The sequence below is a fragment of the Rhizopus delemar genome, genomic scaffold (genome assembly GCF_000149305.1).
Source record: "Rhizopus delemar RA 99-880 supercont3.9 genomic scaffold, whole genome shotgun sequence".
NCBI classification, from domain to species: domain Eukaryota; kingdom Fungi; phylum Mucoromycota; class Mucoromycetes; order Mucorales; family Rhizopodaceae; genus Rhizopus; species Rhizopus delemar.
In genome coordinates, this window is record NW_027137835.1 from 2,160,889 (window position 1) to 2,182,686 (window position 21,798).

The following is a 21,798-nucleotide window of genomic DNA, read 5'->3' on the forward strand; positions in this document are numbered from 1 at the left end:
TCCGTTTTCAATTTTGCACCTGTCAGATATTCCTATAAATGGTAAAATCATTTTCTTCTCGTAACTGGACCCGACTTTACGAGTGTCTTTTTTAATAAAAAAAGAAACACGAGTCAAAGGTATTAAAAGATTGAAAGAGAGAAAAAGGTATTGCAGAGTAATGGAAGGAGATGTCTTGATCTTTTTTATTGCCTTTTTTTTTGGACTCAATTGAAATAATTATATTCGAGTAAAAGGGGGAAAGGGCAGAGGGGAAAAAAAAAAAATTTTTTTTTGCCTCTGTCTCTTTCTGTCTTGTTTTCTGAGCTCATTTTTAGTGTACTTTTTTTTTATATATTTTTTTTTGTGCAGTGCGGCAGATAAATATTGTCGTTTTGATAAAATGAAGTTGTCGTTTTTTTGTATATTTTGTATTATAAAAAGCGACAAATTGATATTCAAACAAACAATATTCATTTGCCGCACTGTAAATAAATGCCGACTAAAAATAACAAACAAAACTGTTTCCAAGATGATCATGTTTTAAACTAGAACAGATCAAGATATCTTTCCTTTTGATTTCTTTCTATTCAATTGTTTCATACAAGCTGTATTAAGAGCAGAAAGTCTCGAACAATTACAGAACAAGAAGGACGCTAAAATAAGTTGTAAAGACGGAAAATAGCGGGTAAATGTTTGCAAATAAAATTGTCTTTACAAGATACAGTAAAAAAGACGCTTGGTGGTTTATAGTACAAAAGTTTGGAACAGACACCCTTTGTATCCTAAAATAGTCATTGTTCCACACACGTACACTCATTGAACAAAAAAAGTGGAAAGAGAAAGTGGATTTTATTGCTTAGATATTTGACCAAGTTAATCTCATTACATGATCAGTTTTCCTTTGTGTTGGTTTAATGAATCCCAAGAATTGAAGTTCTGCTACAGAACGAATGAATCTTGCTCTAAATAAATAAATATGAGCAAGTGAATCATTTATGAATAATCGTATTCTTACTGTGCTTCATTTTCTTCCAATGGCTTATTTTTTGCTCTTTGTTCCTTTTCAATGATGGAAGAAAAAGCAACAAACCAATCATAGAGATTAATCATACGACCACATTCAAGGTAAAGCTTATACAAGAGACAAGAATCGGGTTCTGAGGTCAATAGCTGATCTGTTTTATCATTTTTACAGCAAGTACAGTTCAAGTAATATCGAGGTTGTGTAAGACCAGTCTGAACCGTGGCACGGGGTTGGGAAGCAAACGACTTCTCCAATAATCTGGCACTTGTGTAATACACTGTTTCATACAGTGGCTTTTGAGTGAATGATTGCAAACAATGACTAAATGTTGATTAATTTAACTATTAAAAGTATAGTCTCTCATCCTTTACCCCAGATACTCATCACACCAATCTGCAATTTCAATTGCAAGTTTAGACTTTTCTGTTCCTAGCTTTTTAATGTATTCCATGGATTCATTTTGTGCTTTTTGTGCTGTTACTGTATGTCTACCATGTTCATTCTCTATATTGGATAGTATCATGCCTTCCATCTTTTTTTTACTGGTATTTCCTTTTGAGTTCTCGAGTTGTAAGAGCCGAGTATCCCATTCATTTAGTTTTGAGAGCGCTTCCTTATTGATTTTGGTATAATTCTTTTGCTCAAATAATGTACGCATCTCTTTTAATAATTTGCTAATACCATTCACGTCTATCTTTCTCAACAAACTCACCAGCACCTTGACTAATTGGCTTTGTGCTGCAAATCCTCCTTCTTTTGCTTCTAAAGCTTCTAAAAATATCATCCGCTTTGATTTTCTCATGCTACTAAAAGAAGGAAACTGTGCTTGAAGTAGTTGAATAAGATGAATACCCAGTGTAAACCCAGTTTGATATTGTTTTATGTGTGTTAAAAGACGAGGTACTTCTTGTTTTATCAATTTTTCATCGTCTTCAAGTAGTGATAATGCCTTTTTGGGTTTTGTAGTAGCTAATGATTCAACATATGCTTTAAATGAGGGGAGCATACGAATAGAGTTTATATGATCTATCGTTATCATTCTCTTTTCAAACTGTTCCTTTAACTTTTCTTCCATCTTTTGCCTATCCAACTCAAGTAGCGGTAAGAGTATAGATAATGGGTTTCCATAGAAATAATGTATCAATGCGTACTATACAATTGTTATGTACAAAGTTCTAAATCTTCAACCCTTTACCTTTAAGCTTGCAGATACTTTAGTGATAGAGAAATCATACAAATAAAAGTGATCCAATAAAAACTTGTAAGGACGGGGTCCGAATTTTAGTGTGGTTGTGGTATCAAGAAATATCTATGACCAAAAGTAAGACATGTGGCATCACTGGAAACTTGTTCAAATTTACTTTTTCAATCACTCTGTTAAACCAAACCTCACTATTTTCCAGCTTGAATCTTTCTATTCTTAGTAAACCAATAGTGGATTTTGATAAAGATTGATGAAGTATTTCTGTTGAGGTAGCAATACCCACAATACACACAATAGGCAAACTCATTTGGTATTCACTATTTAAAAAAGTCATTATACTATTATCAACATTCATTATTCATGGTTACCTGCAAATAGTAAAAAAGTCTTGAAGAACATTAGGTTCAAATGCTTCGAAATCTTGCAAGATAACAACAAGATTAGACTTCAATGTATCACTTGAACTGTGATGTTTGTACCATCCTTCTAATAGCTGCATGTCATATGGAAGCGCTTTACTCTCTTTCATGTTTGTTTTTCCAATTTGATAAGATGATGATGTTACTGTCGGTGGCTTTAACGTATAAACTCAATAAGAGACTTTTCTCTCTCTCTTTTTCTCTACAACTTTTTACCTGTGCAGTACGAATGATATCGTCATCCTCGTTATCGTCCTCTTCTTCTCTTTCTGTTTGATCCACTACCTCGTTTGTGTTTTCCAAAAAACGTTCAATCATTGTCTTTATCATATTTTTTATATTTGAACAATCCTTTGCTTGTAAAAATGAAACAAAGTTTTTCCTTTTGCGTTCATTTGTTTCTGATAAAGGCTGTTTCAGATCTGAGGCAATATGTGCAAATTGTGCAGCGTGATCGGGTGTATTGATACCTGCAAACACAAGCGCCGTAGGAATTTCATGAAAGGGCAAGCATATCATTCTATTGATTGTTTAGATTTGATATCATGCTGAATTACGTTTTTATACCCTTCTTTTATATCGTGTGCTTTATCTACAAACTGTCTAATACTGCTATACGTTTTTTGATTCATGTCTACTAATACATCCTACAAATATATAGTATAAGTTGCCTTTGATTTATAAAATGTCAGTGAATTACATTCATAATTTTATCAATCTTGGTCCATGCTTCATAAAAAGACCTTTTTCTATATAATAAGGTATCTTCAGGCTCATTTCCATCAAACAGTTGCTGAAAACCATTATGTGATATACTCGAGTTGTCACTTTCGCTACGGTGTGTTAGTTTTACTTCTGAAGATAGAATGATGTGTTAGACACTTGAGGGAAACCATCGTTTGCTCCTTACCTTTTGTCTTGATCTTCTTTTTATTTGGCTTTTCGTGATCAAGTTTTCTCTTCTTACTAGGCATGACAAGGAAACAGCCCTAATGCAAATTTAAGTGTCGCTAATATTAATAGTTTTCATTAGCATTACCTCAGAGATCGAATCAAAATTGTCACGAACAAATGCTGTTGTATTTGACATTGTGTCTGGCAAGGAACAGAACTTTTTTTTTTACTGGTCTTCCAACGACTTTAAAAAAAACAATTTGACTGTTTATTTAAACAAGAATCGGGGTTAGAATGTGCAAGTGAGTTACTGACGGATTGCTTTTATTTCATCAATATCCTTACAGCCCCTTTCTATAAAGTCATTAATTTAAAGAAAGTTTGCATTTTAAATAATATAGAATATGAAACAATAAAAAAATTCAAGACTGTAGTTTATCCAAAAAGAACAAAAGATATCCTGGTGCGATACAGTTTTTTCTTGCTTACGGATAAAGAGTATAGTAAAGTACGTAGTATTTATTATTATGTACACAAAAGAAGAGTTGTAGCTATTATTCCCAGTCACTGTCATCCTCATCATCTGTCTTTTCCTTCTTTTTTTCTGTCTTTACCCACTCGTCTTCCGTTGTTTGCTGCTGTGGAGAGGAAGAAGGCTCCGATAGATGGCTGAAATCAGTATCTTCTGAATTTGTTTTATTATCCTCTTCCTTGACTGTAATATTTTCTTCATCGTCTGAGTCCCATTTAAATTCGTTTTCATCCTCTTGCTCATCCTTCACGCCTTGAACAATCAATTGTCGCTTTTGTTCGTCTTGATCAATCTTATATGTCTGGTAAAAATATCTTTGCCAAAATAGCGGATAGCTCACTTGCACAGGAACTGTATATTTCTCAATGAAGCAAACATGTTTCGCTCAATAGTATATGCTTACCTAACCTATTCATCATTTCTCTTAACTCTGGATAAGTGTTTAGTAGCTCAGCAATTCTTTCTGTCTGATCATCAATTCTGAAATTATCATTGAATATTTTTGCTTCTTCTATTTCAGGTTCTTTAAGGTAAGTGTCTTCATTTATTTGCATTTTAGCCAGTAATGCTTCTTTACGCGTTGCACTATTATTCTAATGTGTAAGTTTGTCTAGTTTAGCATTTTCTCTTTTATATATACAAAATACGTGGATGGTTGGCTGCTACTTGTTCTTGCTCTTCAGGAGCAATCACAGTCACTGTATTCTTTAAAGCCAAAATGACTTCTGTTCCAAACATCTGAAGATAATGTTCTGCTGAGCGCGTTCCTTTTGATAATCCTTCCTTTAGCTGACTTAAATTCATATTTTCAGGTAGTCGAACCGATTGAACTTGATTTGGTATTTGTTGTTCAAGAGCTTTTAATAATCCGTCTTTTAAACTTGAAAAACTCAAAGTGTTAATACTATCTAAACTCTCTCTCATATCTTCTGTACTGCTATCGCTTTGTTCCATTTCAGTATCCTCTGCTAAAACCTGAACAAACTCCTTGAAATCATTTTTTGTTTCCTCCACAAATGCCTCACTCTTTGAAGAATCGTAAGCTTTACAAGAATGTAAAATGATTTTTATCCTTGTACCTGCTTTTTAACTGTGTTTACTAAACTTGTCCATTTTTTACCCCAACTCATATTACTAAATGCATTTAAAATAACATCTTCTTCTTCACTAGTATTATTGTTATTGGAAATAGCAGCATATTGATAAATATCGTCCATGTATGAGAATAGGGGGAAAAAAAAAGAAAAAGAAAATGTGTGACTTTATTATGCATTTTATTCATCATTCTCCCTTGCTGGTGCTCTTTTTATAGATTTAAACTGTTGAATGTCCCTTGTCCAAGTTAAATCCTTTTCAATTTCATCTTCATCCTCTGTCTTTTCTGTATAAAGAATAGCATTAATTGACTTCATAGCAGCCAAAGATTCTTCAGTGTACTCTTCCTTCATAATAGGCTCAAATCTATGTACACGAGCTATAAAAAAAAATGAGTTACAAGTCATAGCAAAATACGTTATACAAACCTTTCTTTTTATTCTTGTTCACATACATGTATCTGCATTCTTCAATACTCTCATCTTTACTAAATGTATTTAAAATACAAATATATTCACTCTTTTCTTTTGAATCTGTCGTTCGAACATAATCACTACCATTTTTTGTAAATCTACGTACAAGCTTTTCATACGTCCTATCTTCTGGTTTTGCCTTTTTATGAATTTTTATTGATTGTGTGGTGCTGTCGTCGTCGGATAAAATAGGATATCGTCGAATACGAGATAAGCTGGACTCTGATCCATCAGAGACATGCAGTAATGGCTTTATTGCCTCCTTCTTTTTATGAATTGTCGATTCGCTGTCAGCTTCATCTTGATACACTTGAAATTTTGTGATGGGTCGTATTATCACAGGATCTGCTTGTGGTAGAGTAGCACCTGCAAATTTTTCCTTGATCCTTTCATTTTCGATGCCCTGTGAAGCAGAAAGACCAAGGGATGGTAATGGTGTAGATAGACTTGTAGTTGGTATTTGGTCAAGGGATGATGATGTGTCGGTATATACTTGAAAGCTAGGTCCTGCTGGTAAATTGGATTCTCCTCCGCTGCTATTACCAAATAGATCTGTACGACGTGCTCTAAAACTGCTGTTGCTACTACTGCTGCTTCCAGATTGTTGTTGAATAGATGCGAATTGATTAGGATGTAACGAGACTCTGGATCGACTATCAAATTTCTCTCCAAGCATTGTACGATGACCTGTTGCCCTAAGTGCATCCATTTGTATCCTGGCCTCTCGTTCACGCTCCCTTGGTGTTCCTTGTGTCTGTCTGGCTTCCATTCTCTTCTTAAACACGTTATAACTTCTTTCTAATCTTTTGATAGGTTCTGCGTGTTGTTCTATACCTTGTTCATATACTCTTATTACTTCTTTATATCTACAAGTTTATTTAGTACAAGTAAATCATTTTTTTGTATAAAACCATTTTTGTTACTTTTACTTTTGATTTTCCTCAAGACAATTGGCATATTCTTCATAAAATAAAGCCAGTGTTTGTCCAATACCTTTACTCATCAAATAACTATATATATCTCCTGGATCGTTGACAAGGCTAGCATACTCTAACCACATTTTTAAATAGCGGGGATCGTGTCTATATCGAATTTCATTCACAAACCGAGATGTCGCGTCTTTTAATAAACCAAGTAGTTGGATATCATTAAAGGGATACATTTCAATAGTCCAATTTATATAATCAAGATAAATGGCTAAAGGATCATCCTCTTCGTCCAACATGGCTAATTTCTTTTGAAATTTAGCTTCGCCAATTTGCAGTTCTCGTTCTCTTTCTACAGGATCTAGAATAAGTGCTGCGGCATGACGTCCTTGACGACGTGGTTTAATGTTTTCTTTTGAGCTATCGATAATATCTACTTCTGGTATAGAGTCAATTAAAAGTCGTCGCTTTTGCTCTTCTTCTGATAAATGTGACATGGCATAAAAAAATAAAAAGAAAGTATAATTTGATTGTTGTGTGTGCTCTCACATGATTCAAAATAAAAAAAATAATTAGCCAATCAGCAATCCAAAGTCACAGAGGTCCTGAATTGTGAAAGAGATGGACCATTTGTTTTCTGTTAGTTTGTTTCCTATAGGCATTTTCAAAGCACTATAACAATGATTTATAGTAAGATTTACGCATTCTTGTAGTGTGTTGATCAAGTTTATTCTTATTATTGTTCTTTCAGTTGAAGTACAAGTCATGTTGTAAAAGAATTTGCATATTAAAAAACCAATTATACATGAATATATTCTATAGAGGCTATTCTTTAGTCTTGTTGATAGAAAGGATAATCTTTTAGTTATTTATTCCTTGATTTTTTTAAGATTGAAAAATAAAACCTTTTTAAAAGATTTAAAAGTTTGGGATTATTTTTTATATAAAATGCTTTGCTTTGATGAAGAGTACAATAATGACAACCAAAGTGTTGACATATATTATTTGAAATTGTTATCGATTATAACCATCACATTACAAACTAGACAACCTAAGTAGATATCTTATCTAGGTATGATGCTGTAAGTAAAAGCTATGTATTGGATGACTAGCGAGATATGCCCTGTTTTACTAGCGTATCTCAAAGACAAAAAGTAAGTACAACGAACAAATTAATTCAGTTGTGAGGACAGGGCTGTTTGTTTAGTTAAATCTAGGTTGGCCAAAAACGCTTGCTGACTATGAATAAGGTAATTGAGATGCTTATATGAACAATAGCAACTTGATGTAGACGTACATAATGCATTTATCACCATGTTGACTATTGTATTGCATTATAACTATGCTTGTTAGAACTTATTGATCGCGTCAATGTTTGTATGGATAATGTCTATAAACCAAGAAGGTTTTGATTCATTTGAAATATCTTTATTCATAATTTAAATAATTTCACTATGTTTATTATAATCATAAATGTATTTTTGTAAAGAGCTGAATGGTAACATCTTTTTACTATGAAAACAAAAGTTGTTGTTATATTAAGGCTTATCAACATTAGACGAAAAGGTAACACACAAAAATAGCACAATGCAGAAATTCTTTTACATTTTCTGCTCTTTTACTACTTTATATTCAAACAAAGGAAATGACAATAGCATCCTTTATATATTTCTGTAAAATAAATTTTCATTATACCAAAACCATTTTTCTATTTCATTCAACTAATGTAACAAAGAAACTAGTTTTGTATTTAAAAGTTAATAAAAAAAAAGAAATGTTTGCTTTATTATTTAGACATCTACAAGAAAAAAGTAAATAAAGTATGTTCCTCAATAGTTAAGCTACTTACCATCATTTTTACGAATTCTTCATAATTGATTTGTCCGTCGCCATCTACGTCAGCTTCACGGATCATTTCATCTACTTCTTCTTCTGTTAATTTTTCACCAAGAGAAGTCATCACATGGCGTAATTCGGCTGCAGAAATGTATCCATTGCCATCTTTATCGAACACTTTGAAAGCTTCTTGAATCTCTTCTTGAGAATCTGTATCTTTAAGTTTTCTAAGGGTATTGTCAAGCTAGATCATATCAAAGAATACATGTCATCTTTTACCTTGCTAACATGGCCAAGAATTCACTAAAATCAACACGACCGTTACCATCACTGTCAATTTCATTGATCTATAAAGCAAATAAGACTCTATTTTATTGTGAACAGTAAAGAAATTATTACCATATCTTGAAGCTCTGCTTCGGTAGGATTCAAGTTCAAAGAGCGCATGACAGTACCGAGTTCCTTTGTTGTAATGGCACCATCACCATCCTTGTCAAATAGTTTGAAAGCTTCACGGAATTCTGCAATTTGTTCTTCAGTGAGTTGATCAGCCTGTTTTCAACCATTCCGCATTATTTTTAAATGATCATGTAATAGTCTTCCATCACTCTCTTTCTTTCTTTTTTTTAATATATTACCATTATGAGTAAATGTACTTTAGTGATCAGTAAATAGTAATAAAAAAAAAAAAAAAAAAAAAGAAATGAATGAAAAAAAAAAGGGGGAAAAAATTTTATGTTACACAACACATCATTCTCTTTTCATAGTTACCGTATTGCCGCTGAAAAAAGGATCTGTGTAGAAAAAAAAGGCTCCATTTAATCATTCAGGAATTCGAAAAGAATATTCAAGACCTTTTTTTTTCTAGGGCTTGACCTGTTTTAAGCAAGGTTTTAAAGAGAGAGAAAGAGCTATCATGTAAAGGAAACAAACATACAGTCATTTGTACTCGTGATTACATGACAATATAAGCCAAGACGGTAGCCAAAATGTGATATTGTATGTCGTAAAGAAGACAATGTAATTTTTGTTAAATTTTTGAAATGAAAAGAACGATGCAAGTAATTTAACTTGTTTAATATAGCTAACGAGAATGGTTTACTCAACAATATAAGCGTGCATCATAAACAATTGCCTGTGAATCAATATTTTATAAACAGAATTAAAATTGATTTGCTCTAACCAACTAGGAAATAGGAGAAAATACAGCTCAGTCAAGTCTTATTCTTTATGTTGTTTTTCTCTCCTTTATTGATTGAGACTTTTATCATAAATGGCTAGTATTACATAAGCTAGCATGACAAATTATTAAATCTGTTTCACAATGAAAATTGACATCCTGCAAAGTCCACTCTGTAATTGCTAGTATTATATCCTAACTTGGCTACTTTACAAAAGCTCTTTGGTAAAGCAAAATGCTTATATAACTTTGGCAAAAAAGCAAAGATATTTTATCAAAGTAATTATTTATAAAAGGAACAAAAGCCCTTTTGGAATTATAAGACCGCGAAAGGGTCTGCAGTAATTGCTGAACTTTGCAGTAAAGCTGCAGACTTTATTGGATTGACCAATAAGATCAATATTTTTCAATCTTAGTAAATCTGCAGTCATGGTGAAGCCCAATGATTTTTACTACTCTATTTATGCCAATGTGAAAAGGGAGATGAGCAAATATGATGATATCAGAGGCAGTACAAAATCTGGTGAACAGAGCAGAGAGTTTGTGAGGTGAAAACCCATTTTAGGCAGAGGTAAGAGAAAGGAATGAATTCAAGAAACTGAACGGTGGTACATCGAGAGAAACTTTGAGTTATCAAAAGAATTGGAAAGAAGAAGCTAGGAAAGGATCAAATGGATTGAAGAGTACATGAGGTAAAACTTGTACTTATTTAAGTTGGCATTTTCAATTAATACTAGTAATTACCTAGTCAAGACAAATCGTTTTTAGTATTCGGTTTAGTTTTCTTAGTATAATGACATCCATAGATCTACTTTAAAAGATACTTGCTGTCTATTTGTGGTTCCTTCTAGACAAGCACGAAAATAAAGATTGTGTAGCTGTTTAATGAGCATAAAGCACTGTAGATCGAATATACTCTTTTTTATTGCTCTATCATTCAGTTATTGTATCCAATTAAGCAATATTGTTTGTAAAGGCCTAAATATTTGTATTTTGTATTATCTATTTAACTAAAATATAATAATAATATCGAATGAACCACCAGATTCTTTCACATCATCATCAAGCTGAATTTAGCAATAATAAGTGGACTGTTTGTCTGTATTATGATAAATTAGGAAAGCAGACGAAAATGTTGGGGGGGATTGCGTATGATGTGAAACGCTGCGATTAAAGAGGGGGAGGGGAGATAATTAATTTGATCTTGTTCTTTCTTTTATTAAGTATTTTTATTTACTATGTTTAAAAAGAAAGATACTCGACCTATTGCTTCTTCCATACATATTGAGCTTTTACCTGGATTTGGATGGGAAATTGGAAATTCTCGAGTATTTGGTCCTGGCCATTTATTTCAAGGTTTATATAGACTAAACTGTGATATGACATTAATATTCTTTTTATTAGGTTATGTAGTTTTAAAATGTAATGAGCATTCAGCAAAGGCTACAACTCTCAGGCTTATATTCCAAGCAACAGAGGCCATGTTAAACCACGATCTGGGGCCGGGCATTCAAAGATCACATACATCCAACCTATTTGGGATTGCCACCAATCTATGGGAAAAGGAAGAAAATAATGAGCTCCAACCAATGGCAACCTACCGATTCTTATTTACTGTTCAAATGCCAATGATTCAGTTTCCTCCATCGATTGATCATCAATATTATAGATGCAGTTATAAGCTAACAGCTTATTTGGACCCATCCTTAGCTTACAAGGAAGTCCCAGTGATGACCCAGGCACGTATCCGGTTCATTCCTTTGATTGAAACTAAGCTACTAAAGTCACCCATGACACTGGAGGACATAAAAAGAAGGCGGATTGCCATGAACCAGTCTGATATATCAGCTACGGTTAAACTATCTGCAGTTGAATATATTGCGGGTGATACGATCCAGGCAACAGTTTATGTGACAGAGGGGCAAAAGAAGAAGTCAAAACGATCTCTGACACTAAATGATCTAAGTATCAGCATGCGCGTCTATCAAATTTCAAAGTTCAACTTGGATGAAAAACCTATACTCAGCCAATTGATGGCCACAAATACTTACATTTTGAAAAATAACAAATTAGACAATGATGAAAACAAGATGACACAGGTTCATCAAGTGAGCCTTGAATTAGATGAGGAACTTGCACCTTCAATGGAATACAGCCAAATTATGTCTCTGTCTTACAAATTAGTCATTTCCATCCACAAAACCATAGTAACAACGAAGAAAAATAATAAAAAACTTTTAAATCTAAAAAACCTTCTTGTCCCATGGTCGAATGATTTGCATATATTTGAGCAGCCGATCACCATAGGAACCATGGGGAGAGGTATTCGTGCTGGGGATGAACTTGACATTTATTCAAAGTATAACAAGACAGATAATCCTGTGCCTCATCCTAAATTCTTGCAAACTATCGAATACGAGGACGCTCTACCGTTGTACGATTCAAGTCGTTTACCGTTGTATGACAATCTTTCTCGGAGCAATATTTGTGCCGAGTAATAAAGAATACAGATACGATTCTATATTTCTCTTTGTATTATTGAATGTATTGAATAAAAAGTTTTGTTTAAATGATATCTAAAGTACACATTGTACGATAAGAAAGCATCCTCATCTTTTTCATCTCTCGTGTCTGAAAAAAGAAAAAAGCGCCTAAAATAGATAGACTTGAACAAGAAGCATAAATTATGAATGCCTTTTTCATTCACCGGCATCAGTTAAACATTAAGCACCACTTCTTCTTTTCATGTTCACAAAGTGCAATTTTCATTTTTTTTTTTTTTTTTTTTTTTTTTTTTTCACTATTAAAATATCAATTTGAAAGGTGTAGTTTATTAAACATTAGGTGAATGCTTAAGCGTAATTTCTTTCCAAAATGATTAGGCTTTGTTACACCAGCAGAGGATGAGGTTTCCTTCTTGCTAAGCAATGGAACACACATATAAATGAGTATAAAAGATATGAAATAGAATGAGGAAAATAGAAAAAGAGACATGTGTAGTATGTTTTGCTTAGAATAGGATGCTTCCCTCTTTAATGTGCTCAATTGAGTATACAGTGCATTATTATTCCCTTCCTGAATATTATGAATATGTCCAACCATACCTTTCAAAGTGAAGTGATGGAATGTATGATTAACCAGCTGAATATAAAATCTCTTGTTTATTGCATTAAGAAAAAGATTTTCTTTCTATTCTTTTTTACCTAACAGCCATTCCAAAAAAAAAAGGGAGGGGGGGGCTCAATTGGTTCCATAGGCTTTTCATTTCTTTTTGTGACTCCAACAAGGAAAGAGAATGAAATATAGGTTATTAAAAACGTAATAATGGTTTCTTGCATGAAATAAGCAAATCCTGAAAAGTGCAACGAGAGATTCAAGAAAACAATTTTGCTATGATTAATAAAAGTGAATACAATGTACAGAAAAATGAAATTGAATAACCTATAGAAGCCTAAAGCACATGAATGAGTCCATCTGATTAGATAATAATCTTAATTTGCTTTGGCTTACACAAAGTATGTCATGTACAGAAAAAGGAAAAGAAAGCGAGCCAAATGTGATACGTTGATTAAACTAGATGAGAAGCTCACAAGATGATGCTTTTATTATAATATATATTTTTACATACAATTTTATTTTAAAAGGATATTTGGTATTTACTTGCGTCCCAAGAAACCTGCCAGAGGACTTTTCCCTCTGGGTCTATCTCTTACACCAATCAAAGGTGATTTCAGGGGCTGTTGTTCATGACGTGTTCTATTTTCGTTATTGTCTGAGAATTGGGATGAAAAGGATCCTTGACGATGATTTGGGAACCGTAACTTTCGATCTGTCTCTTCATTTTCTTCATAACGCGAATGTCTATTGTTTGGAAGAGGCGATTTTGGAGGAGAGATCTTTAAGGAAAGAGTAAGTAAGAAAGTGGAAGGAATCAAATAAAATAAACTTACAATTTCTGCATCAAGGTCCATAAAACTATCATCTTTTTCTTCAGGAGTAATAGTAGCCATTTTTTTCAATTTCATTATTTGACTCATCAGAGGCTCCAATTCTTTTGCCAATTGAGCCGTACTGTCCTGTCTTGATCTCTGAATTTCTTTATTCAGTCGCTCATGTTCAGATTGAATAGATCTTAACTCAACTTGTTTCTTTTCAAGTTCCTTTTCTAATTCATTATTGTCTCGTTTCATTCTCTTCATATTCTCATCCAAATCTTCCTTTTCTTGTTCAAGTCTCTCGATCTCAGCCTTCAACACTTGATTTAAACTTGACAACTTCACATGTAAATCGATGACGCTCTTTATAGACTTCTGCTGCTGATCAGGGATTTCGCCATTAGCTACATTTTCACCATGTTCCAATGCCTGCAATACAAGTCTTTCGAGCATCTCATACATAACACCAGTGAATTCATGAAGATCAGAGTGCATCTTTTCCATGGATTTATCAAAATAACCCCGAGCATTTTCTTCGTACCGCTGTATTTTCCTATCCATCTCCTTTCGTTCCTCTGCATGCTGTTCCTGAAGCGATATGACTTGCTCAATCTGAAGTTTACTAGCATTCTTCACCGCACGACGAACAATCTCTTCCATACCGTTTGGGTTGTTGCCTTCGTATCGGTTTAAAACAAGCAAGACATGTTCCATAAAGCGTTCTGTGTTCTTTACAAAGTTGTTTAACTGCGCAAGTTTATCATCTTCACTGATATGGGGCATGTTTTTGAATTCCTCGCTTGAGGAGGGTGAGGGTGTCCAGGTAGGTTGTGGTGGCATTGGCTTTGATACCGAATTAGCTTGAGACAGACGATTCTCTGTTGCTGCCAATCTTTCAACCACATCCTCCAGTTGCTGTGACAACGCAGGTAGATCAGGAATTGCACTGCTTTGTATATCATTTGTCATCAACTGAAGGTAGTTTGCGATTGTTTTGATATGCTTAATCTGCTCATCCTGTGTTTCTTCTTGATTCTTGATGAGTTCGGACATGGTATCGTCAATTTTTGTCAAGAGCTTGTCATAGAGTGAGTTCACATCTGAAGAAGGTGGTGAACTGCTTGATTCGATTGCTTGACGAACCTCTTGCATCCATGTATCCAACTTTTGTTGATAATCGCCTGTGTTCTTTTCTGAGTCAATAGGTCTTTCAGAAACTGAACAAGCAAGGCGAGATTGTCCTATTTGAAGGTTTTCAACCATATCGATCAGAATGTCAAACTTTTCAGTTAAGGATGGCATCTTCTTTTCATGTTCTTCATCTTGGGTCGAGACACCAACAAGCTCCTCACGTAGATGGTTGATATCGTCCGCGAGTAGTGTCAAATTGTGTTTTTGATTTGCTTGCTTTCCTTCTGCGTCCTGCTTTTCTGTTTCCAAGAACTTGATGATATCATTCTCAAGTTGCTTCCAGTCGGACCTGGCTTCCTCCAATGCATCGGATAAGTTGCTGATGCTCTTCTTGATATCATCCAGGATGGGTGTTTCAGAAGAGACGCCATTCTTGAGTTGATCGCGCAGTAGCTGAATATTGAACTTGACATCAGACAATGTCTCATTGACCACATCAGAGCCTTCAGATTTGGCTGCCATCTTTTTGCATTCAACTTCCTTTTGCTCTAGTTCGTCTACCTTTCGACGCCATTTGAGTATTTCCATCTCGAGCAAGTCAATCTTGGCCTGTCTATGGCTACCTGCATCCGCATTGCTTGTTGTCATTTTCGATTCAAGATCAACATACTTGGTTCGCCATTGTTTTGCCTCCCTTTCAAACACTTCGCATTTGGTTTCCAATGCTTGTCTGGTATGATTCAATTCAGCTGACAGTTCAAGTTCTCTTGCCTGGAAATCCTCTTGAAAGAGCTGTTCCTGTTTTTCAAGCGCTTCCTTGATTTCAGTTTCCTTGATTTGAAGTCTCTGTTGAAACTGCTGCTCTTTTTTAGCCATCGCTTCCTTGAGGCTCTCGATTTGCTCTCTTAGCTGCGTGTTTTCCGTATTCAGTTCCTCTGCAACTTGTTGTAGATCACGATTCATCTGCTCAGAGCTTTGAATACGTGAAGTCAACTCGTTTTGTGTCGCGATAGAAACCTTGCCCATGATGGAAGTGAGTGAATCGACCCAGTCCTTGCGTGAGATCAGATCATCGGTTCCCAAGATGACATCGTCTCGCTTGACAAGCATACGAATCTCCCATTTGATACCAGGTTTGTATTCCTGGGCTCGAGGCGAGATTTCAAGTACTTCACTCATGTCATAAGTTTGTATGTGGTTTGTGCACTGTGAAGACCTTAGTATAAGGGAAGGACAGAGATTCTATTGTATTATTACCTTGACATCTTTGTACAAATAAAGACCACCAGGTTTAACAGAATTGCCATGTTTGGCTACAGCATATACTGGCTTCCACTGCTACAAACAGAAATGAAATCGTTACAACGAAACATTATTTCTCATGTTGTCCTTTTTACCATGAGCCCATTTTTACGATACATCCAGCCCTCTTTAACGACCCTAAATTCTTGAGGACCTTGATAAGGAATGGATGTCTGACTGTGAATAGATCCTCCTGAGCTTCGATTGATACTCGGTGATCGAGACCTCATATCCTGAACGACCACCATCCGTTCCTCCTCTATATTTTCCCCAAATTCTTCTTCATCATAAATAACCTCAACGTCATTACTACTGCCTTCAGCAGCATATTTCACTTCTTCCGGTATCCTTTTTGGTTTTGGTAGGGGGTATCTCGAATTACTTCGTTTTGAAGGCAATTCTTGCTGCTGCTGCTGCTGCTGCTGCATACGCCATTCTTGCTGAAGGACAGCGACTGATTTACTTGCACCAGAAGGAATACTCTGTCTCTTTAAAGGACTTGTTGAACGTACATTGGGACCAGGTGAGTGAGTGGTACTGTTGGATGGAGAAATCGGACGATGACGCCAATCACCACTACTAGTTCTTACACCGAGGCCACGTTCTCTATTTGTAGATTTATACATTTTTTGAAAAAAAAAAAAAAAACGAAGAAAAAAAAAATGAAAGCGAGAGAGAGAGAGAGAGAGAAATAGTTGATGATGTACTTCTTTTTCATTATCCAGATTTAGAAAGTAGTGAAAACATGTAGTTGTGCAACAATAACAGCGTTGTTCCAAATATAGACAATTAAAACACATCTCTTTACTTGGAGGTCAATGCTTACAAAAGATTCGATATAAATAAAACCAAAGGAACTATGCGTTTATTATTGTTCTGATTGATTTGTTAGGAATGGAATACTAAAAGGTGATATGTCCGGTTTTCTAGGTGGAGAAGAAGACGAATTTCTAGTAGTTGACTTTTTATTATATTTTTTTCGTTTCACCCAAAAGTTGCTAATGAGTACGTGCGCTCCCCAATGTTCAAGACATATTTTTAATGGTAAAAGATGTTCTGTTGCACTCTCTAATATTCTATATGTTTCTAACTTCACAGTGGGATCAATATAACTCCATCGAAGCTCAGGGTCGATACGATATGCTTCTTTCATGTGAGACACGACTGCCTTTGTGATCATGATAGCCTCCTTCACCATTGCTTTATAGTCTAGATGCAAATTCTCTTCTTGCGGCCCCAACGCTTTTTCAATGAGGTCCACGTAGAGATGAGATGTGAATTGAAGACTGTGTTCTTTACCTCCTAATGTTTCAGCCACTTGTTTTGCAGAAGGTCTTGGTAAGATCCTGTCCCTTTGTGTGTACTTTGGAAAAGGCCCTTGAATTGAAACAAACTTTGCAGGCATTTGTGATTCACTGGGCCCTTCAAATTCTCTTGTTATTGATGATGGTTGTGATGATGATGGTGAAATCTTCTGTTCCTTGCTGTGTTGCAGTTCTTTTTCTACCGTGTTCTTCAGATCCAAAACGATCTGTTTAAGATGAGTGACTTCAACAACTAATTCATTCATCGTTCCTTTCAAATAATAAATTTGATTGATCGTTGATCTCAGCTGTTCTCTTAAAGCATTTATAGTTGATTCATCCACTTGACTATTTGACTTGAGTAATTTATAAGAGAAGATAAGAAAATGAAGAAAGAAGAGAGCTTTACCTGATTTAATAATTCGGATTCAGCTCCATTGTTCTGTGCAATTCTCTTCCGCTTTTGAGGCTCCGCGTCACGTTCACTTCTGACAGTCTGTTCTTCATCTGTTGATAATAGTTCATCATCTTCAACGTCTTCTTGTTCATCTTCAATTATTGTTGATGGCTGTCTGTTGTATCTTTTTGGCATTACAGTGATTGCATATATTAAATATCGAATAATGTAAGTAAGAGTTAAGAAGGATGAAGATAAGAAAAAAAAAAGAAAAAAAAAGAAAAAGAAGAAAAAAAAAAGAAAAAAAAAGAAAAAGAAGAAAAAAAAAAAAAAAAAAAAAAAAGGCTTTTTTTTTATGAAAAAGAATGAGAACACGGCTTATATGCGTATTTGAATATGGAAAAGATCATTTGTAAAGTTTTTTTTTCTAAAGTAAAGAAAAAGGTATTATGATCATTTGTTTGGATATGTCTCAGTTAATGTTTGGTTGAGGATATATCTGACATTTACTTTATTTGTTAAATTTCATTTACCGCATATAATTTTTAATTTCTTAATTTTGCTTGTTCCTTTGAGCTTTACTTTTTGTACGCGTTATTTCAAACAGATCGTATTGCGATCTTTATTCATTCATTGAAGTAATAAAGCGCCTTGTATAGAATTTAATGAATTTCTAATAAACCTGAATTCAGATCGTCTTCCTGTCGGCTAAAGCTTTAATACATGCTGTGAATCAAATAAAAATTAATTAATTTTTCTACTTTGAATAAATTACGTTGTTCTTTTCATCTTGCAAGAAAGCTTATTTAAGCATGGAGGTATAACATCTATTTATGAAACATACAAGCTATTTACTGAATACAAAATTGCTTCTTTATTACTATCATAAAGAGCTGTCCTTCCTTGCTAATAAGGAAAAGAAAAAAGTTAGTATGAAGCTGAGATTTATAAGTCGAGATTTTACTTTTATGGTAATTGTTCTAAAACAGTACTAATTGTGCCAAATGGTAGTTTTGCAAATCTAATAGACACTTTTGTGCTTACTCGCTTGGCGTTCTTGTATTTAAATATAACAGTTTATTATGAATGCATATTAAGTAAGTTATTTTTTCAAGCATTTAGCAAAAACATTTATAAAGTGTTGAATTATATTTCTAAGGAGGGAAGAGTAAAAACATCGTGATAAGCATTAGATACTATGTCTAATAGCTTTTGTTATTGCTGAATTCATATATATGTGTTATAAAAAAGCACTGATTGAAGGAACATATAATAAGCTTCAATTAAAGAGAAAGGAACATAAATGTACAAACATTGTTGAAGAATCATACAATAAGCAAGGAGTAGTAAAAAATGTATATGTATATTAAATATTGGTTGAAGCAGCATATAGAATAAAGGCATATATTTGTAAAATATGTCCTCAAAAAGGCATGTAACGATAACTTATAGACCGCCACTGGCGGATGATTGAAAAGCCCTACAAGGCTGCTAAAAAAAGGAGAAATCATAATATCACTATCGCTAAATCTATTTTATTTATGTTGTTGTTTAACTTCGCGTTTTTTTTTTTTTTTTTTTTTCGTGGAGACGACTAAAGACAGACTTGTCAATTCGATCACTGGCTTTGGATCTGGTTGATATCAATTCACGCAAATAATTACGTTATAATACTTTTATACCTTTATATTTTCCACTTCTGAAAGTGACAACAGTTAGTTTTCAAAAGTACAGAATAAAGGTTGTTGTAAAAGCAAATGTACTTTTGATATTTTTAAAGGCTTATTTTCATTCATGGTATTTTGCATTCTATAACAAGGCACGTTATAAACCTTAGATATCTTTGATAAAAAAAAAGAAACAATTGATCCATTTGCTATCGAAAAGCCGACCTTTTTTTTAGCACCTGTTACTTTTTTATGCTGTATAAAATGAAAAAAAGGGTGGTTCGCTCCATATTTACTACGCTAGCATTTTTTAAAGCTAAATTATAGGTTTTGGGGGGGTTTGCTTTCTCGCTTTCATTTTCTAGTAATAATAATAATAATGGAAGCCTACTTATAACGACAATATTAACAAGAGAATATTAATAAAAATAACTGTGGCAAAAATAGATGTACGGAAAAAATGCTAATATATAATTGGCAATATTATTTCATTTGATTCTAGTCAATTCTTTTAGTGCTGAACAATAAGCATATTGAATATGAAGTTCAGTTGTTTATCTTTGTCGCTTAATTACTCAAAAGACTTCACAGATACATGCTATCATTGTGTTATACAACACTTCGACTAAATCGATAAAAAAATGATAGAAATAATAGAATTTCTTGATTCTATAGTAACCCTTATTAATAATATCAATGTGCTTTGACCATTTTATAAAAGAAACATAAAGTAGTATTGGACTAAATCTTTTTTCTTATAAAATTATCTTTATTTGTTATGTCAGTAACTGTTCAAATAAAGGCATATTTGATAAAGCACAAGTTGGTCAACAATCATACTATATCAAATAAGTTTGAGATCGTATCCAAACTAAATTTTATTTGACATAGACATGACGTTAAGATCATTGGAATTGAAAGTGTATGTTTGAAGAAATGACGTTTTAATTCATGCAATAATCTCTGAAAAATATATAATATATAAAATAGAGTCTTTATTTACTCTTTTTTTCTTTTTTCATTTATTAAAACAAACATGAGTAACTCTAATGATCCCACAAAAGACCAATTCCTAGGTGATGTTATTGGTAATGAAAGTATGCAAACAGAAGGCGTAACCAACAATGGTTCATCCAAGATCAGAGAAACTGCTTCAGATATGGGTAAATTTATGGATAGCCTGTCTAATCAAGTAACTGGCGGCGCAAAAAACACTTATAATGCTGCTACTGGTAATACTGATACCGAACCCATCAACAAGACTCATAAAACTCAAAATAAATAACGCACTTTTGTGAATGTAAATAATCATTTCAAATAAAATCATTGTGTATTTCGTTGGTATTTAACAAGTATGCAAATTTGAGAATACAGCAATACGATTAAAAATTTCGTTTTATTTTTTATGCCTAAACACGCTTTAGTAACTTTTTTTTTCTCTCTAAAAGTAAGATACAACATAAAAGGGATCTTGATAAAGAGTAATACAGCAGAAATATGCTTGAGGCATGTTTCCAACAAGCCATACTCCTTAAATCTATACTCGAAACTGTTAGAGAATTTGTGACAGAATGTAACTTGGATTGCAACGATTCAGGTATTGCTCTTCAAGCCACTGAAAATTATCATGTTGCCTTGTTCGCCTCAATGTTACGTTCTTATGGCTTTGATCCCTACCGATGTGACCGTAACTTACCCTTGGGTCTCAACTTGACCAACTTGAGCAAGATCTTGAAATGTGCTCGTAACGACGATATTTTGACGCTCAAGACTGACGACGACGGTGATGTCTTAAGCTTAGTTTTTGAAAGTAAGGGTAAATAGAAGATTATAACAAAACAACTCTTATCGATAGCATTATAGACAGCGATCCATTGAGTTCATATGATTTCAAGTTAATGGATATCGATAGTGAACACTTGGATATTCTTGAAACTACATATGAAGCTGTTATTCAAATGCCATCTACTAAATTCCAAGAGATCGTTCATGATTTATTTACTCTTAGTGATTTCAGTAAAGAAAAGAAGAAAAAAAAAGAAAATAAGGCATTTATTTTTGCATAGTTACAATCGAATGTACAAAAGGCGGGATTAAATTCTCTGCTGATGGTGAAATAGGTAAAGGATCAGTAACAGTAGAGACTGGCAGCTCATTAGATAATGGAGAAGAATCAACAATTGTTGAACTTAATCAAAGTGTATCAATGTCATTTGCAGTCAAATACCTAGTCAGCTTTACAAAAACCACGCCTCTTTCAAGTTGTGTAGGTCTAAAGTTAACCGCAGATGTTCCATTATTGCCTGATTAAAAGCTTGAAGACATTGGGTATGTGCGATACTATTAGGCACCAAAGATAAAAGATGAAGAATAAATTCAAGAAATATTCTCTTCTCCCTTGTTTCTGCTTGATTCTATTTTGATTTATATATCGGCGTAAGATGGTTTGAAAAATAAAGCATTCGTTTCATTAAATCTTAAAGTGAAAAAATAAATA

General features: G+C 33.8%; 8 protein-coding genes across 8 annotated transcripts; 2 read left to right on the top strand and 6 right to left on the bottom strand.

The window, feature by feature from the left end:
• Positions 1 to 838: 838 nt before the first annotated feature.
• RO3G_11902 (uncharacterized protein) lies at positions 839 to 2,947 on the bottom strand (the record flags this gene model as incomplete). Its single annotated transcript, XM_067666486.1, has 8 exons — positions 839 to 944; positions 998 to 1,327; positions 1,378 to 1,510; positions 1,550 to 2,156; positions 2,202 to 2,315; positions 2,368 to 2,527; positions 2,579 to 2,703; positions 2,846 to 2,947. 8 exons carry the CDS (start codon positions 2,945 to 2,947, stop codon positions 839 to 841), a joined length of 1,677 nt encoding a protein of 558 aa, XP_067522587.1.
• A 384-nt stretch (positions 2,948 to 3,331) lies between these two features.
• Positions 3,332 to 3,719, bottom strand: RO3G_11903 (uncharacterized protein; the record flags this gene model as incomplete). Its single annotated transcript, XM_067666487.1, has 3 exons — positions 3,332 to 3,378; positions 3,540 to 3,618; positions 3,669 to 3,719. The coding sequence occupies 3 exons, from the start codon at positions 3,717 to 3,719 to the stop codon at positions 3,332 to 3,334; spliced, it is 177 nt and encodes a 58-aa protein (XP_067522588.1).
• A 358-nt stretch (positions 3,720 to 4,077) lies between these two features.
• RO3G_11904 (uncharacterized protein) lies at positions 4,078 to 6,683 on the bottom strand (the record flags this gene model as incomplete). The annotated part of the gene is made up of 7 exons (XM_067666488.1): positions 4,078 to 4,406; positions 4,459 to 4,640; positions 4,696 to 5,098; positions 5,176 to 5,222; positions 5,376 to 5,529; positions 5,639 to 6,489; positions 6,553 to 6,683. 7 exons carry the CDS (start codon positions 6,681 to 6,683, stop codon positions 4,078 to 4,080), a joined length of 2,097 nt encoding a protein of 698 aa, XP_067522589.1.
• Positions 6,684 to 8,335: 1,652 nt separating this feature from the next.
• On the bottom strand, positions 8,336 to 9,026 carry RO3G_11905 (calmodulin; the record flags this gene model as incomplete). The annotated part of the gene is made up of 5 exons (XM_067666489.1): positions 8,336 to 8,347; positions 8,399 to 8,612; positions 8,665 to 8,732; positions 8,785 to 8,937; positions 9,024 to 9,026. The coding sequence occupies 5 exons, from the start codon at positions 9,024 to 9,026 to the stop codon at positions 8,336 to 8,338; spliced, it is 450 nt and encodes a 149-aa protein (XP_067522590.1).
• Positions 9,027 to 11,355: 2,329 nt separating this feature from the next.
• RO3G_11906 (uncharacterized protein) lies at positions 11,356 to 12,063 on the top strand (the record flags this gene model as incomplete). The annotated part of the gene is made up of 2 exons (XM_067666490.1): positions 11,356 to 11,772; positions 11,926 to 12,063. 2 exons carry the CDS (start codon positions 11,356 to 11,358, stop codon positions 12,061 to 12,063), a joined length of 555 nt encoding a protein of 184 aa, XP_067522591.1.
• Positions 12,064 to 13,151: 1,088 nt separating this feature from the next.
• Positions 13,152 to 16,559, bottom strand: RO3G_11907 (uncharacterized protein; the record flags this gene model as incomplete). The annotated part of the gene is made up of 5 exons (XM_067666491.1): positions 13,152 to 13,164; positions 13,226 to 13,461; positions 13,516 to 15,837; positions 15,889 to 15,969; positions 16,029 to 16,559. 5 exons carry the CDS (start codon positions 16,557 to 16,559, stop codon positions 13,152 to 13,154), a joined length of 3,183 nt encoding a protein of 1,060 aa, XP_067522592.1.
• A 242-nt stretch (positions 16,560 to 16,801) lies between these two features.
• Positions 16,802 to 17,829, bottom strand: RO3G_11908 (uncharacterized protein; the record flags this gene model as incomplete). The annotated part of the gene is made up of 2 exons (XM_067666492.1): positions 16,802 to 17,593; positions 17,647 to 17,829. 2 exons carry the CDS (start codon positions 17,827 to 17,829, stop codon positions 16,802 to 16,804), a joined length of 975 nt encoding a protein of 324 aa, XP_067522593.1.
• Positions 17,830 to 20,798: 2,969 nt separating this feature from the next.
• RO3G_11909 (proliferating cell nuclear antigen (pcna)) lies at positions 20,799 to 21,612 on the top strand (the record flags this gene model as incomplete). Its single annotated transcript, XM_067666493.1, has 3 exons — positions 20,799 to 21,117; positions 21,165 to 21,317; positions 21,368 to 21,612. The coding sequence occupies 3 exons, from the start codon at positions 20,799 to 20,801 to the stop codon at positions 21,610 to 21,612; spliced, it is 717 nt and encodes a 238-aa protein (XP_067522594.1).
• Between the last annotated feature and the right edge of the window lie 186 nt (positions 21,613 to 21,798).